The sequence below is a fragment of the Atractosteus spatula genome, chromosome 26, assembly GCF_055471065.1.
Source record: "Atractosteus spatula isolate fAtrSpa1 chromosome 26, fAtrSpa1.hap1, whole genome shotgun sequence".
In the NCBI taxonomy this organism is placed as follows: Eukaryota; Metazoa; Chordata; class Actinopteri; order Semionotiformes; family Lepisosteidae; genus Atractosteus; species Atractosteus spatula.
In genome coordinates this window covers 1706939-1723418 of record NC_142731.1, presented here as the reverse complement: position 1 = coordinate 1723418, position 16480 = coordinate 1706939, and the positions used below count along the sequence as shown (strand labels likewise).

The 16480-nt window shown below is 44.5% G+C and overlaps 1 protein-coding gene across 1 annotated transcript; it reads left to right on the top strand.

Moving 5' to 3' along the window:
- The first annotated feature begins 424 nt into the window (after nucleotides 1-424).
- slc35b1 (solute carrier family 35 member B1) lies at nucleotides 425-13697 on the top strand. The gene is made up of 9 exons (XM_088906469.1): nucleotides 425-1283; nucleotides 2573-2676; nucleotides 4939-5069; nucleotides 7359-7389; nucleotides 7887-8047; nucleotides 8669-8795; nucleotides 9959-10065; nucleotides 10508-10661; nucleotides 11440-13697. Exons 1-9 carry the CDS (start codon nucleotides 646-648, stop codon nucleotides 11490-11492), a joined length of 1506 nt encoding a protein of 501 aa, XP_088762595.1. The 5' UTR covers nucleotides 425-645; the 3' UTR covers nucleotides 11493-13697.
- Nucleotides 13698-16480: the final 2783 nt, after the last annotated feature.

The following is a 16480-nucleotide window of genomic DNA, read 5'->3' as shown; positions in this document are numbered from 1 at the left end:
ACACAAGTAACTGATTATCACGGGTCCACTTGTAGATCAATCCTAGAACTGATCCTTGATGGGGTTTAACATCCAAGCACGAGCTTCATTCGGATATATTTACTACACGAAATAATATTTAGGGTCTGTGGGACCTGGTTACTAAAAAGCGTTGGTCATTATATCCCTTCTCATCCTTGAGTGAACTGTCTCAGACAAAACTTGATACCAAGTGTATCTGCCCGACTTCGATGTTTACTTTTTGTTGGCATCGAAGCCAAGTGAAATCCACGCCACCTGGTACAACCTGCTCGATTATTTATATACAGTTTAATCACTAACTAAATGACATTCTGAACGCTGACATGCACGTAGACCGCGCTTGTATCGAAAACCAGCGTTCAGGTCCCACGACGATGTCGTCTAAAACACCACCTCGAGCAGAAGACCGGATAGTCTGCTTTGCGTAAAGATCCACTCAAGGGAGGACAATCATAGGTTCTAAATTTAACGGCATGCAGTATTTTGAAAATTATAGGCTTGGGTCTGAACGCAGAAGAGTCTCCCTCCCTTGGGATCTGTAACAGTAAAAAAAGCTCCAGTCCCGCAGGCAGGTCTCTCGGCGCCCCTACAGCGGAGGGGACAGTCGGCTGGGTCCTAGCGCAGATGCTGACGCCGGCGCCGACTGCGGGCGTTAGGAGAGTGGAAGGGTCTCCGCCGGGGATAGATGCTGCGGGGGATCACAGCGGCAGGACATCGGGTCGGGGGAGCTCGGCGGCTGGGAGAAGCAGCTCGGACAGTGGGACAGGGGGGAGAAGGCTGAGCGGGAATCGGGAAGCCCCGCTGGGAGACGAGGAGGGAAAGGAGCCGGTCTGGCCCGTGGAGACAGAGCACCATCTGTGGAGGAGAGGCGAGAGTGAGGGGAGGCTTGAACGCATTCCTGCTCCGCGGCCGGTCGCTTCGGGACAGATCGCCTCGGGCGCCTCTCCCGGACCTGGACCCGCCTCGCCACCGCCACCGCGCAGTACCGGGGGTCCCGGCTGGGGCGCGGGCAACAGCGCCACCATTCCGGGGCAGATAGCAGCGGGGAGAGTGGAGCGGGACGCCGGGCTGAAGGGTGCGGGGAGAGGAGACGTCGGCAGCGGGGCTGTGGCAGTATCGATCCCGGTACTGGGAGACAGTATGGCGGCGGGGAAGGCGGCCGGTCGGGTGTCTCTGCTGCAGAATGAGCGCGTCCGGTTGATAGTCTGCTTTCTTGGAGTTTTTTTCTGTTACCTGTACTACGGTATACTACAGGAAACAATGTAAGTAGAACGATGCTCCTTTCTTTAATTTTAGTGACTATGTGCTGATTATTAGCGATCAGTAGGTGTGAATAAAACTGATGTTGCATTAAAACATTCATTTCGTGCTTTATTTAAAATAAACTGCTCCTTTGAGTTGTCAGTCAGTTGTTTACCAAAGGTTTATTTCAATTTATTTAACGTTTTTAATCTTGCCTCTGGTGGTTGAGTCTACTGTTACTGCCAGAAATGCCACATGCTATCGAAGTAATGTCGGCATCTCAAAAGCTTTTGACTTAAAAAAACAAGGCTGTGTCTGGATTACAGGTAGGTGCTGACATCCAAATTACGTTTTTTTGTAAACCAATTTAGAAGACACTGTCTAGGTACAGTTAACATAGTGAAAACACCCCTTGTCATCTACGCATCAAAGCTGACGACAGCAGGCGGCCCTTACAGGCATGAACGAGGTTTTCAGCTGAACTCAAAAAGTGATTGAAACTGTAACTATTGTTATTTAGTTAAATGAAATGGAATTATTTATTCGATGACGTTTACTAGCAGCATCGCACTGTAATGCAGTTCTAGTACCCTGATTTCTCGATCCCTTCCTGATGTCGATGAATCAGTGCTGTAAAGGGATCTACCTGGGAAAAGGACTTTTGCCCCAGGCACTCTGGATTCCAAGAGAAGAGTAACAGAGTTGTGTCCCGAGGTTGAGAACAGCGTCATTCTGGGACGGGGGGTTGAATCGTGATCATGTCTGACCACAGCTTTAAAAAGCAAGGATTTACAACAATAAAAAGAGGTATCTGCCTGTTCTATGTCTGGCTCAGTGCATGCAGATAGGCTTTATTGCAGGTGACTTCGAAGCGGATCACCATCAGTCCCATTTTACTCTTGTATACAAGTGTGCTTCCCCCAGTATGTGTGCCGAGTATGATTGCTACTCCACAAGAATGTGTGGGTGTGTCAGAATTTGGCAAACCTCATTAGTTTGGTTGGTATTCTAAATCTAAATCATCTAAATTTTGCAAGATCCTGTGTAGTCAGCCTGAACATTGTAGCTCAGAAACTAACTCTGAACATCCATGACTCTTTCTGCAGAAAGGTGCTTCCTGTTTACTTAATTCCCACTTGTGTAAGCTGTTGGCCTTGAAGTTTGATTTAATCTTAGCAGACTCAAATGCCCTTGAGAACTCTTCTGGTCCTCACCCCAGAGACCGGTTTCCTCTGAGCCGCATGTGAATGACGTGTCTTTCGAATCGGCAATTAAGTGCTCTTGGTTTGACTGTGCTTGTCCTGGACAGAACGAGAGGGGAATATGGCACAGGGGAAAAGAAAGAGAAGTTTAAGTACGCCACCACTCTCGTCTTCATCCAGTGCATCATGAACGCCGTCTTCGCCCGAATCCGTAAGTACATGCACTCCGCTCCTGCATCTGACTTCTTGTCATTGGTGTTTGTTCATCCATTCATTCTCTGACCACTTCATCCGATTACGGGAGCCAGCGTCTGTCCTGACGAGCAGTGGGCACAAGCAGGAGTACGTCCAGGAAGGGACGCCAGTCCCTCGCATGGCAGACTGACAAGACACGGTCGCACCGCGGCCAGTTTTGTCAGAAGCCCATTAACCTACCAGTATGTCTTTGGAAGTGTGGGGAGAACATACAGACTCCACACAGACTGCACCCCAGTTGCAGTATTGAGCCCAGGCCCCCAGCGCTGTGAGTCAGTAATGCTAACCACTGCGCCACTGTGCCACATTGTGTTTGTTCAATAAAAGACAGAAAGATGCTTATATGGAAGACACGTATACATGGAGACCTGTGTATGTTGCTGCCAAGAAATACAGTAAATTAGGTTAGTTTTTTCTTCTGTGGTAGTGAAAAACAGCTCTAAACAGGTTACCAGTTAATGATGTAGAGGTTGAGGTGTAAATGACACTGTATCGGATATCTCACAAAACCAAAAACAATGAGTTTGGTGCTAGAATTTCAGGCATTTGGTGAGCGATTTGGTGTACTTACATGAGGGGAGTTCTGAAAACTCAATTTCTAACCCCTTCAATCTTGAAAAGAGCTGAAGCTGTTTTTGTAGAGAGTGAGGGGGGCAGAAGGGCAGCAGTGAACTAGTTCCCCATAGAAAGATATTACCCTGAGAGACAGGGAGTTTTTCCCTCTGACGTCTAAAGCTTTAGTTCAGTGACGGCACCGCAGGCTCGTGTTTCAGTAGGCTTTGCTCAGGTTATTGCTGCTGACCAACCTTATTCTTTCACCATTGTTCCAAACTGGGTGTGGGGCCACAGGGGGACTTTCTGCACAAGACGTTTCTAGTCAAACACACGATCGTGGAATAACAGGAGGTTCAAGTGACATCTGTGCAGGAAGAATTTCATTCCAACCTGAAAAGTAGAAAGAAACAGCAAATCAAATAAGACTTTGGCTGGGGTAACTGTCACACACCTGAAGAAGCGTCACAGCTGAAAGAGTGTGACACACAATGTGGTTTTCTACTTTTCAGTGTGGAATTATGGAATCAAGCCTTAATAAAGCATTTCTGATAAGAGTTACACACCCCACCACCCACTGTAACTGTATTCTTGACTAATGACCCAGCTTCAGATGGAACAGGACGCTTCTCGAGTGTCACCTGCACTGACCTCAGTTCAACACAGGTTTCCCTTTGGAAGGGTGTAACCTTATTTTGAATTACTGCCTTTTCCTTATAACAGTTCTTGTGTACAGTCAATGACCTATCTAGAGACTGAAGTGGATTGTTGTAGTGTTGCTCATAATTAACATTTTTTAAAGCTTTCGTCATCTACCAGCACTCGCAGAGGGGCGATCTATTTCACATGTACTGTCCTGTTATCAGATTTTTTTGCTTCGTATAATGATGATAATGACAGACCTTTTGATTTTTATTATACACCTTTGAAAGCAGTTATCTCATAGTCATAATTTAAACTGCTATTTAAGTATCTGTCTTGCTATCCGGTTATTTTCAAAGCTGGTTTTCAAGAAAGCAAGAATATTGGAGGAAGTGGGGGAAGAAATTAGCTGTTGTGCGGTGCGAAGTGGGGGGCGAAATTCACCCCACAGTGCACAGTGCCCTGTGTAGGGCTAATTTGATGTTAGTGGGGTGTTCTTTTTGTGAGTGGAGATCTCTAGGTTTAAAAAATGGAACAAACATTAGATCCAGTGTGAGTGAAGGATTAGAGAGACTGAGAATATTAGAAAAGGCTGTAAATGTCCTATTTGTGTCTTGTTTTGATATTAACTGTGTTATTATGAATGCAGAGAAGTAAAACTTGTACTGTAATCCAGCATTTTAAGGGATTTAATTCTCGCAAGGGAAGTGGAAAGCTCCATATAAAGCAGATCAAAATGGGACAGGGTCCAGAAATGCTGAGGCAGGAATAAGGAACCCTGTACATGCGATGAGACCAGTGAGGGGCAGTGATTAGCATGGGTTTGATTCCAAACCTGGGGTGCCGTCTGCATGAAGTTCGTATGTTCTCCCTGTGTTTGAGAGGGTTTGCTCCCAGTGCCCCAGATTCCTCTCACAGTCCAAAGACAAAATGGATGGATAGATGGGGTTCTGTGAGCCAGATGTGTTTCCTTTTCTACATGAGACCTGTATTTGATGTGCTTTCCCTCCCTCCCTGCTCCCAGTTATCCAGATCTTTGAGAAGTCCAAGCCCGATCGCACTCGCAGCTGGCTGTATGGAGTGTGTTCGCTGTCCTATCTGGGCGCCATGGTGTCCAGTAACTCGGCATTACAGTATGTCAACTATCCCACGCAGGTCAGTGTGCCCGAGGACTGGGGTCGCCCTCTTAAAAAAAGGACACCGTCCGCTAACTCTGTCTTTTGCACACCTTCTAGTACTGGACTTTCACATTGAAAAAGTGTGCTAGTAAAATTAATGCCCTTCTTACGTTGTGTAATGAGTTGTTGCTATAACAAAAGCAAGCCAAACCCAGCATCCCTTTCACTGTTTTTGTACCTAGTAGTTTGTTGCATCCTGTTGCCTATTTAGAACTTTAGCCATTTTTGTGAGTTTTATTTCCAAATATCTTGCCCTCCATCATTATGTCTGTGCATTTTTAACAACTACCTGTTAGTAAGAAGTCTAGAAGTCCAAGGACAGTATAGTCTGTAGTCTCTGAAACTCCATGCAAAGCAAGACATTGTGAAAAGGCATGGAAAAGGAGGGTGCTTAACAGGCACGGCACACAGTCTGGTTCTTGCAGTCTCAGCTGTGTACCATCAGCAAAGATGCAAAACAGAGCGCAGGGCCAGCTGCCCCAGGTGAGCTACTATAGTGTGAGATAGGAAAGTTACTCAGTTTGTGGACTGAAGAACAAGAATAAATGCTTACTACTCAGTCATACTTGCTTACTTATTCAGTGAATCAGATGAATCTTTTCCCTGGGCATGTGATGTTTAAAAATGCTAGTTTGCGGAGGAGAAACAGAGTGAAGTGCATGAAAGGGTTAACAGCAGCAGCAGCTGGCCCCAGGTCAGCCCGTCATTTGGCAGAATCTGGCTGGCCCTTGTTTGGGTGACCGTGACCTCAGTGAGTCAATGGGACACTTCTACAGTAAGGTAAGACAGACTGAGCTCTGGTGCTGAGCTGCGTCTCTCTGCACAATGAGCCTGTTTTTCTGCACCACTTTCACAGTTCCCTGTGTGTTCTCAAGGCTTGCAGTGGAAGTGGCTTTAGAGAAGGATTTGAAATCCGCAGTAAGGTCTCTGTGACCCCTGAGGCGCTGCAGGCCTGCAGCGTGTTTGTTAAGTCAGTGGGTACAGATAATGGGTTTCTGGCAGCAGCCAGCCCTGATGGGAAAGATGTAAAACATAATATCAAAACAGGAAAGATTCTAGTATAGAGTCATTGAAAGTGAGTCACCCTGAATGACGCCGTAGCTTTATACGGAAGAGTAAACTTTTTCAGTGCAGTATTTTGTAAAATCTTTGTAAACATTTTAAAGGTGCATATATATTTGGTAAGATACAGTTTTGGGAAGGGAAACCAGCTGTTAAAGAATTTGGTTTCTTATAAATACACTCGTGGATTTTTTTTCTGCATTTATTTGGATTTGTAAAACTCGTGTGCCTTGTAGTACGATTGAGGAATAAAGTAACCCATGAGCATCTTCACGAGCAAGCTGTGATCTGCTTTAACTTTCACTCAGTGGTGGAATGTGGTGCTTGGCAAAAAAAACCCAACCCAACCCAACACAAAACAATACCCTGAACTCAAGAGTTTAGAGAGTGGTTCTGGTGTGGCTGGGCCAGGGTCTGGCTGCAGCCAAGCTGTTTTGGTGGGGTAATGTGTTCAATTGAAAATGCATTAAAAAGGAAGTGGAGCTCACAAAAGAGTACTTCTTTAAGCCATTCTAATACCATTTTTCATTGTCAAGATTTTTACACCTGAAACAAGGAGAAGTTTGTCTCCTGGCTGCCCCTGCAGTTCAGGGGTGTTTTTTTATACAGAACAGGTTTTTAATGTGCTGTAAACTGAAGAGAACACATTATTGCAATTATAAATTAATGTTCTTTCTCTGTTACCACTAGGCACATGTGCAGGCTGTCCTCATTACTATCATTAGACCCAATGAGCTTCTGCACTTTGGCTTCACTTCTAAGCATTTGCAAGGTGTTAAAAAAACAGACTGAATTGTTTATTAGTTTGGCATAAAAAACATATTGTAAGTGTGTTTGTTTTCAGTGACAGTGCAGCACAGCTGTATAACTGTGCTAAAAAGCCATTCCGAACGTCTTTTAGGACATATGGGGATATATTGCTAAACTATACTTTGTTAAGAGTAAGACTAGATACAGAGTATCTTGGGAAATAGACTTTCTTAAATGTTACAAACAAGACCATTCAGCTGACTGAGCTCAAAGTAGAATATAAACAGGCCCGATAGTCATGAACTAATATGAATATGCAGTGGAATCATTTACAACCAGAAGGGTAATTTCTGCATAATCAGTTTTCCTTGTCTTGCTGCCTCTGATAGCTGAAAGTTGTTTGAGCAAGTAATTCTGAGGGTTTTATAATGTGGTCTTATTTCATCTCTTCCAGGTTTTAGGGAAGTCCTGTAAACCCATCCCAGGTAGGATGATCAGCTTGGTTTGCAATTTAATATGAAATGTGTGTAAGATATACTGCCCAGTTCTGTTATAATTCTAAAAAAAGAAAGTGAAAAGTATACATTATATTAAATGCCTTGCATTTATTCTGTTTCTTGTTAACAATGCTTTTATCAAAGGCGACATGAATACATTACAAGTATCAAAATCCAGTGAATTAAAGAGGCATTTAAAATTCAAGTTGGTGGGGAATTATGTATACAGGGAAGCACTGATAGTTGCAGTAAGATTTATGTAGTGCAATTTACTAGATAGATAAGACTTTATTGATCCCGCAGGGAAACTGATGAATACTACATACTAATACTAAATACTGTGCCCATTCCTCTTTTAGAGAAGTATAGGTAGCCATTAGTTTGCTATGTCAGTTAGCTGTAGAACACACAAGAGTATGCTTTGCACCCATTGAGTGGGAGTGAGGTTGGGGCTTCGTGCTGAGAGGCTGGTCCTGTGTCCACAGTGATGGTCCTGGGCGTCACCATTCTCCGGAAGAAGTACCCGCTGGCCAAGTACCTGTTCGTGCTGCTGATCGTGACGGGCGTGGCGCTCTTCATGTACAAGCCCAAGAAAGGCGTGGCTGAAATGGACGAGCACCTGTTCGGCTTTGGAGAGATGCTCCTGGTATGAACCACTTGAGCCCATACTGACTTCTTTCTCCCTCCCAGTTTTTCTTTCTTCCCTTTTTCCTCATTAGTATTTGGCCCTTTTCTTGTTCAAGGTCCTTCAGTTCGCTATATATGTGCCGTCTATCCATTATCAGAAAGCCAACTGTCTGGCAAAATGCAGGACTGTGTCCTGGATGGGATGCCATCCTATCACTGGGCACACAAACACATCCAGACTTTCTTCCAGTGTCATCCTGTCGTTCCTTTGTTTCTCTGTTCTTTCCTTCCTTAAAACCATCACTTTTTCTGTAAGATCACAGATCTATGTATAGAGGCCCAGGTGGGCAGCTGTGTCAGCATACAGTGGCTTCAAAGACACAGGCGAAGGTTAATTCAACTCTGAAAAATAGAAAGGACTACCTCCATCTTTCAAATTTTAATCCTTCTCCACCTTCTTTTGTCTTTGACACTTGGCTCAACAGCTGAAGTGTTGTTTTGTCTTTCTGCTTTTCAGCTTGGAATTAAGTTTAACTTGATCTATATACAGTACATGTCCATTCCTCTGTGCACCCATGAATATGGCCTCAGGTTGCACTGAACTGATAGCAGTGAGGCCATGTGTGTGACTGTGTTACAGCTGCTGTCTCTGACACTGGATGGGCTGACCGGTGTGTCCCAAGACCACATGAGGGCCCATTTCCAGACTGGCTCCAACCACATGATGCTCAACATTAACCTGTGGTCCACTCTCGTTCTGGGCATTGGTAAGGCAAGCCACGCCTCTTTCCCGGCTCATTCCCACCCCAGACTCTGGCCCACACATTGGTTGATTAGTAAAGATACAGGTGCCTGGGTGCAAGCAATTTCTAGTCTTTCTATAGCACAACCTGCAGTGCTCCATCGGTGCTCCCGTGTCGCTCAGCTCCCAGGACAACGCGTCTCTCAGCTGGCTGTCCCTTTAGGTCCCTCAAGTAGTTGCAGAATGAATGCAAGCCAATTGAGGAAACTATTTTCAAAGCAAAAAACAGGTATTTTTAACTTTTCATGACTGAATTAGCAATCCCCCAGGAGCTGCGGCACAAACTGTGCAACTGACTGGCCGACCCAGAGTCACCATCCAGCAAATTGTATCAGTCAACTCTTAAACATGAGCTCCCCAAGACCGACCTGAAACACTTTGACATCTATTTATAAGAAGTATAAAACATTTACATCTTGCATAACATTCATAAGAAGTCCTTTGTCCCCTGTGCTGTAAAGCTCCTCAGTGAATGGATGTAAATGTAGTCCCACCACTGCCTGTTAATTTATGAATTATGTACTGTTGTTATGATTTCATGTGCTTTATGAGTTTTTGTGTCTTTTATGTTTGCTTGTGTGTTTTGTACTTTTATGGGAGGAGCCAAAGACAAATTCCCACAGTAGTTGACAGTAAAGTATCTGTGATCAGTTTTCAAGTGTTTTTTTGCTGGAATGAGCACTTGCCCTGGTGACGTGCGTGGGGTTTTCACTTCACAGTGTCTCTGGTTTTCCGAGCTGACCCGCCTGTCTGGGTCATGAGATGACAGAAGTGTAGAATTCAGTGATTTCTGCTGAACTTCGACAGAAGCTCTGCGATGGGCTGGTGCTCCCATTGCTTGTCGGCTTAGGCTCTGGCTCCCTGCGCTGGGTAAAGAGGTTACAATAAGAGAAAAAAAACATCAGTTCCAACCACATCAAATTCACTAATGTTTTCTTTTTTGAGAAAATGGTCAAATCTTATTTGTAGCAAGTGCTGTAATATTTTATTGAACGGGGAAAACACATTGTGTTGCACGTATTGAACGTTTGCCAGCAGTGGGGCTGATTAACAGGCAGACTCCTGTACTAGACACGGGCTGGTGGCGTGCGATCCGGTCTCTGACCTCGTCTCTTGTTCCTGCCTCAGGTGTGCTATGGACCGGAGAGGTCTGGGAGTTCCTGAGTTTTGCCGATCGCTACCCTGGCATTGTCCTGAACATCCTGCTCTTTGGGCTGACCAGCGCCATGGGCCAGGTAGGGCAAAGGACACCGGCTGCTTGGCTGTGGGCCATCTGGTGTGCGGCTGGGCAAAGCCACCCCCGCAGAATGAGCCAGAGTGTAGCTCAGACAGTGGTCTGCGGCTGTAATGTCTTCGGCTTGGCGTGTCACCTGAGCTCCTGGATGGCTCGTTGACCTAGTGCGTGGCTGGATTTGACCAGCTGCACCCTTTACAAGGGTGCTTCACACAGCTGTTGGTTTCAAACAGGGATGCACAGCTCCAGTTCTCAAGGGTAGGTTTCACAGTTACTTTTCAGCCGTAAATGATTAAGATTAAGACCAGGTCATCAATCCAATGAAGTAATTTGTGTCAGCTGTGGAATGCAGACCAGAGACCCCAGTGGCCCATGTCCTGGATGTCGGAGAAGAAGATCCTGGAGTTGGGTGCCGATGTGCTGTCTCACTTGTGCTTCTCCAGAGCTTCATCTTCATGACGGTGGTGTACTTCGGGCCCCTGACCTGCTCCATTATCACCACCACCCGCAAGTTCTTCACCATCCTGGGCTCCGTTCTCATCTTCGGCAACTCCATCAGCACCATGCAGTGGGTGGGCACCGTGCTGGTCTTCCTGGGTGAGTGTGTCCCAAAGGCCTGGGCAGGACTAGCTTCTCAGAGCCTTTGTCCTCAATCTGTCACACTAATTTAGAATCAAACTCCGCCCATTAGCTTTGATTACTTCATGGAGCACTAAAAGTAAGTATATTTGTTACATAATAGCTTAAAGTATATTGGGTATTTAATTAAAACAGGTTGCGGGTGTGAAACAGTGAACTCACCAAAAGCTGTTAAACATTTTAGAATGATTGCTGTCTTTAAATGGACTCAGCATTTTATCTAAACGATATGCGTTATCTTGCTTTGGCTAGCTCTTCATTACTTGTTTTCCGCAATATGTTGGTGATATATTGCAGTAATATGCCCTGGGATTGTAAAATTAATCTGACATAAATTAGTAATGCTCCCCTCCGTTTCTCTAGTGCATTTGTATTTATATACTGAAGGCATTTATTCTGAACTACTCTCCGGCTCTAACTGAAAGTAGTCATGTGACATATGTTTTTTCAGTGTATTTTAATTAGTTACACTGCAGCCTATATATAGTCTCTAAATTAATGTTTTTCTAAATCAGTCCTGTAAAATCAATTTAAAAATAAACATCAAATAAAGCAGAGGTTTTGGAGTACTAGAAGACTAATGTGCAGAGCTAAAGGTCACTACAATGTCCTGTACATAGCCCTAAGAAAAGGTTCTGAACAGCCCAGTTTCTGTAAGTGACCACAGTATAAATTCCCCTGGTACTGACAAATGACTGCTGGTCAGCTACTGATTGAGGTTTTTTTTCTTTCCCAGGTCTTGGACTCGATGCCAAGTTTGGGAAAGGGCCCAAAAAGACGCCGCGTTAGGAAGCGCCAGCGGTTTCAGTGTTTCTGCGGTCTGGACCACAGCAGGACGAGCGCCAGAGGGCTCCGCTGGCAGTGCCTGACAGCAGCCTTTCCTTTCCGCTTGTCACTTTCAGGAGTTTGGCCTCTTCCCTGGTGAGGACTGACGTCTGGACACTTTTGCAACAGTTTTATTTTCTCTCCCCTTTTCCGTGTTAAGAGCCGAGGAGCAGGTGCATTGCCCTTCGGTCCTGCGTGCTCTGCATGTGGGACCTGACCGGTCCTCGGAATGGTTCCCTGTTGCTCCTGCTTGGCGTGTGCAGCAATCCGATTTCCATTCAGTCACCTTTCAGAGTGGGTTCATACTTGATGGTTTTTTTCTAACGGGAAAATTGGCCCCACGAGTCAGCAGAAATACTACAGCAGCATTACAGAGTGGTAGCTGTATACGTCCTTGCTTTGTATGCAATAAAATCATTATTGAAAGGCCCAGGACAACTTTTAGTTTACCATGCAAGGGGGAACCTGGCTAGTTTTCCCAGTTAGAAAATATTTGAAATCTGCAGGGTTACCAGCAATAAACTGTCTGGTGTAAATCAGGAAAATGGCTAGCAGTAATGACAGTTGTTAGCTGCACGATACACACTTACTCATGCCAAAACCCAACTTGTAATCGGGAATATATTATTTACAAATTTCTTTCAATTTGAAACCACAGAAAAACTGCTAAGAACGAGGGTGGGGAAAATGTCTGCACTCACCGAGTTCTCCTTCATCTTCGAGACTTCAGATGTGATAAGTGACACAAGCAAACATTTGAGTGTGAAACACCCGTGCAAAGCCTTTTGGTCTCAGCAGCAATACTTCCCATTGTTGATACATGTAGATTATTTCGATTTTTTAAAATTCGTTTCCTGTATTTTGTTGCTGAATCTGTATTTTTACATTTGATAAACAAGTGCTGAAAGTATTTGGGTCATCCCTTTTGTATTATGTGTCGGTCTGTCTCCCGGTAGCTTCTCTAACCTGGGGGATTCTGTATGCTGGGATCTATTGTAACTGGCACTGGTGTGAGTCTTGGCTTTGTGTCATTAATTTGCAGTCTAGAATTGTTGGGAACGTCATAGATCTCTACACATGTATCCATGGTAGTGTTTCATTTTGTCCTTGATGCTCTCTCACCTGCTTATGCCCTTCATGCTGTTATGCTTTTGTCTTGATTTGCATTTCTCATTCTGCTGTGCCACTAAAATCATCCATCGAGTACAGCTGCTGAAAGATCTTGGACAAAGCAGAGAGACATTGGGGTGTTTCAAGGCCTCACCAGTCTTGGTTGAAGGGCATGGGTTAAAAACAAAGGGGCTTCCCTTCTAAGTCTCTTGGAAAAATTCTTCGAGAAGTCTTTATCGAAAGCTGCTGTTACTGAATAGCAGGGAAAGTGTCAGCCTTAAGCAGAGGATGAATCTGTGCATCCTACTGAAAACAGTTATTGAAATTGTAACATGAAATAAATATAAATGACAGACCCTGCTCCATGTTAAAGCTCCTATTGACACCCTCTCACTTATTAAAACCACGTAAGAAGCATGAGTTAAATCCCTTTTTCCTTATTTGGTTTAACGGCATGCAAGACTTGCAAATTATTTTCTTAGACCAAGTATCAGGTTATCCATCAGCACACAAACCTGCCAGTTCAGAGAAGACAGAGAAGTACAGGGACAGGTGTAAACTGACCAAAACAGAATGTTTTGCAAAAGTACACAACAAAAATACACACAAGTACGCAATAAAAGTACACACAAAAATCTGACGGTTTTTAACATTTTTGATGGGGTAGCCGTTAGACCATTGAGTGCTCTCCGTCCAACAGATACAGCTGTGCCAGCAGAGAATCACAGGAGCAGCAGGGACCTTTCCACCTGTACTGGACATCCGGAAAATAGGACCTGCCATCATTGATGGAACCTGACATTTATTTCTCCTTTTTGTTCTTTCTAGCATCTGTAACGTATTGTACTTAAATTATGTGTTATTTTTTAAGAAACAAAGTTAAAGGGAAATCTATATTTTTCACAAGCGGAAACTGTATCGTGTCCTTTGTGTAAAGGCCTTAAAACTTGCAAATTTCTATACCTGCCCAACATGTATGTGGACTCGCCATCTTTGTGTGTGTACCACATGGATCTAGTGTCTGTGGGTGAAACCAGATTAAACAGCGTTGTGGCCAAACAGAATGGGTTTGTGTAGTGTGTGTGTTTTCTTTCGTACTCCCCAGTTTGGATCATGCATTGGTTGAATTGCCAGCTGTGTGCAAAGCTTGGACCATTTCAGGGGTGTCTGAAAAAGGTGCTTCACTCTGTAACCAAGTGAGTATGAGGGGCTGTATGTAGGCCTTTCTGGTCTGACGTTCTCACGTTCTCATGCCGAACTCGGCTGCCTCGTGCAGGATCCTCATGGCACATCCCACGTGTGCAGTGGCTGTTTTATCAGGCAGGCCCACAGCTGCTGCCTCTTGCCACTGGTCACAGTTGTGCTGTTGACTGAGTGGACCCTGGCTGACCTCAGGCCCTGCCCACTGGGCAGTTTCTAGCCTGCGTCACACTGCAACTTGGGGAACTTGGTTAATTAGCTAAAGGTTCAGACCAGTTTCAGCGTCTCTGGGTCTATAATGGCTCTGTCTGCAGGTTGTCATTCCAGGTCATCTAGGTCTTCAGTGCTAATTGATGCCTTTAATTGCTCTGCTTAATTGTTCAGTCTTTTGGTTAATTTTCTGCACTAGGTTTCATAAATACCCCAGTTAAAAGTATTTTGTGGTGTCTACTGTTTCCAACATACCAAAATTATAGCTGCCTCACTACAACTTGCTCACCCTTATTTTTCACTAAACTGTGCGTCGTAAGAGATTGCAAGTGTTGAACAGATACAGGAGAGAGAGAATTTTCAGATGGTCATTTTTGTTTTCTGCCCCTGAATGAGGGTAGTTCTGAAGTAGAAATTCGTACAGGGTTGACATCAATTTAAATTTCATTTGAAAATATTCCCTTTTTAAAAGTGTGAAATCACTTAGCCAGTGACTAAGGACTCAGCTGGGCCAAAACCCAGAAGAATCAGTGGTCTTCTGGGACCAGGTTTGAGAACTAGTTGTCTGCAGGAACCGAAAAGCTCCTTTGTCACGACCAACTCACGACCTCTGCTCAGTTGTGGGTGGCGAATACACTGTAATCTGCTCATGCAGGGCTCACAACTCCAGTGCAGGAGGGCAGGAAGGTTTCTAGCTTTCTATCCATCTGAAATCTTAATGACCTAATTATGCTATTTGCTCAACAGACAGGTTGAAGCAACATTTTTGCCTTGGATAGTTTACACATTGGTACGGATTAAACCTGGAATGTCTGGCCCCCTTGCAGTGTAATTCTTTTTTTCAGTCTTCAAGCTAGGACTCAGATTGCATCCACACCACACAACCTCCAGTTTCTTCTGAAGAGCAGCACCTCCAGCCACTCTGGCAAGCTGAGGTTTGGAAGGGGGAAGAATGAGAGAGAATAGAACCAAGACAGGTGGGAGTCTGGCAACTTTCCAAGCCAAATCATCCTCTGGCTGCTGAGGGGAGGCATGATTAGCACACTCACATGATTAATGAATGCCAACAGGTAGTGCTCAACAATAGAGCCGTCAAAATTGTGTGTGTGTGTGGACTCTTGGAACCTTTAGGAAGGATGTTTAGTTACAAAATTAAGAGTTTTCATGAAAGACAGTCAGAAAAATAGATGTGACTGTGATCATTTCCTGTCTTGAAGTAATTTTTAAAAAAGGCAACTGTCCTTCTCTAGTTATTCGGCATGGATTTGTCATAGGGTAATGTAAGAATATTAATCCTAAAGGACACTTTTCTATGGCAGACAGGTATTTTCATGCCATGAAAAGAGTCATGGACACAATCCTGCACTCCAAACAATGTGCAAGTACGACTCATACATGCAGAAATATTTATACCCCTGTAACACTGGAGCTACAATATATTCAACTGTACTCCGCTGTACTAAAACATCTTTCAGGTTGACTGTGCACCTCTGGTGTCCTCCTCTGGGAATTACAGTTACTGTTAATAGTTATCAATCTTTACATTCTGAAGATGTTTAATGGTTTGTTGATTGAAAAGTATACTAAATATAGAAATGAGAAACCTTGTTTCAATATGTGGTGAGTGAATGAGTTTTGTAGACAAACAACTTGAAATACCATCCATTTTGTTGCATATTTATTTAGAAAAACTATAGCAGGTGTGTTTGTTGCTTTGATTTGTAGTTTTGAAAGCTTTTGGTGTGCTATGATTCTCCATCAATAGATGGCACTTGTGTTATAGAAACCCAGAATGGCAGGAGCTGCAGACACGAGATTGTTATTAACCTTTGTTCTGCTGTGGCTGCACTGCATTACCTTGAACAGCAGATTGGTTTTCTGAAACTGAATTATAAAAGGTATCTTGTATGACGTTAGGGCTTCTGCTTTTGTTAGAATGACCTGCAGTTAGCTGCAGCCAAACAAGCACAGCTTTTCATATATACTGGGCAGCACAAATACCAGAAATGCACACTTTGCTCCAGTAGTTGCTTATGCACATTCCCTGGGTTCATTTGAATTTCTTAGCAAAGTCTGGATAATCCCCCTGGATCGTGGCTGTGTTTGCCAGGCCTCCCCTCCGGAGCCTGGAGACACCCGTCCGGCCCTGGAGCCCGGAGTCTGGCAGCCGTGTTGGCGCGGGGGCGTGAGGCTCACCCCTCCGATTGTGTGCTGGTCGGATCTGAGCACGAGGGACTGGGGGGGAGGCCTGGATTTTGCTTTTGATTTTTATCACATTAAGACGTGTGTCTATGCAAAACACCAGGAGAGCATCCCAGAAGCCAGCGTGTTTTGAAGGAGACTTTGCGCATCTGGACAGGAATGTTCCCCCTGCACCACCTTCTGCTCTTTAATTAGAGCAGGAGTACTATTCTCGTCCTTACTTCTTCATT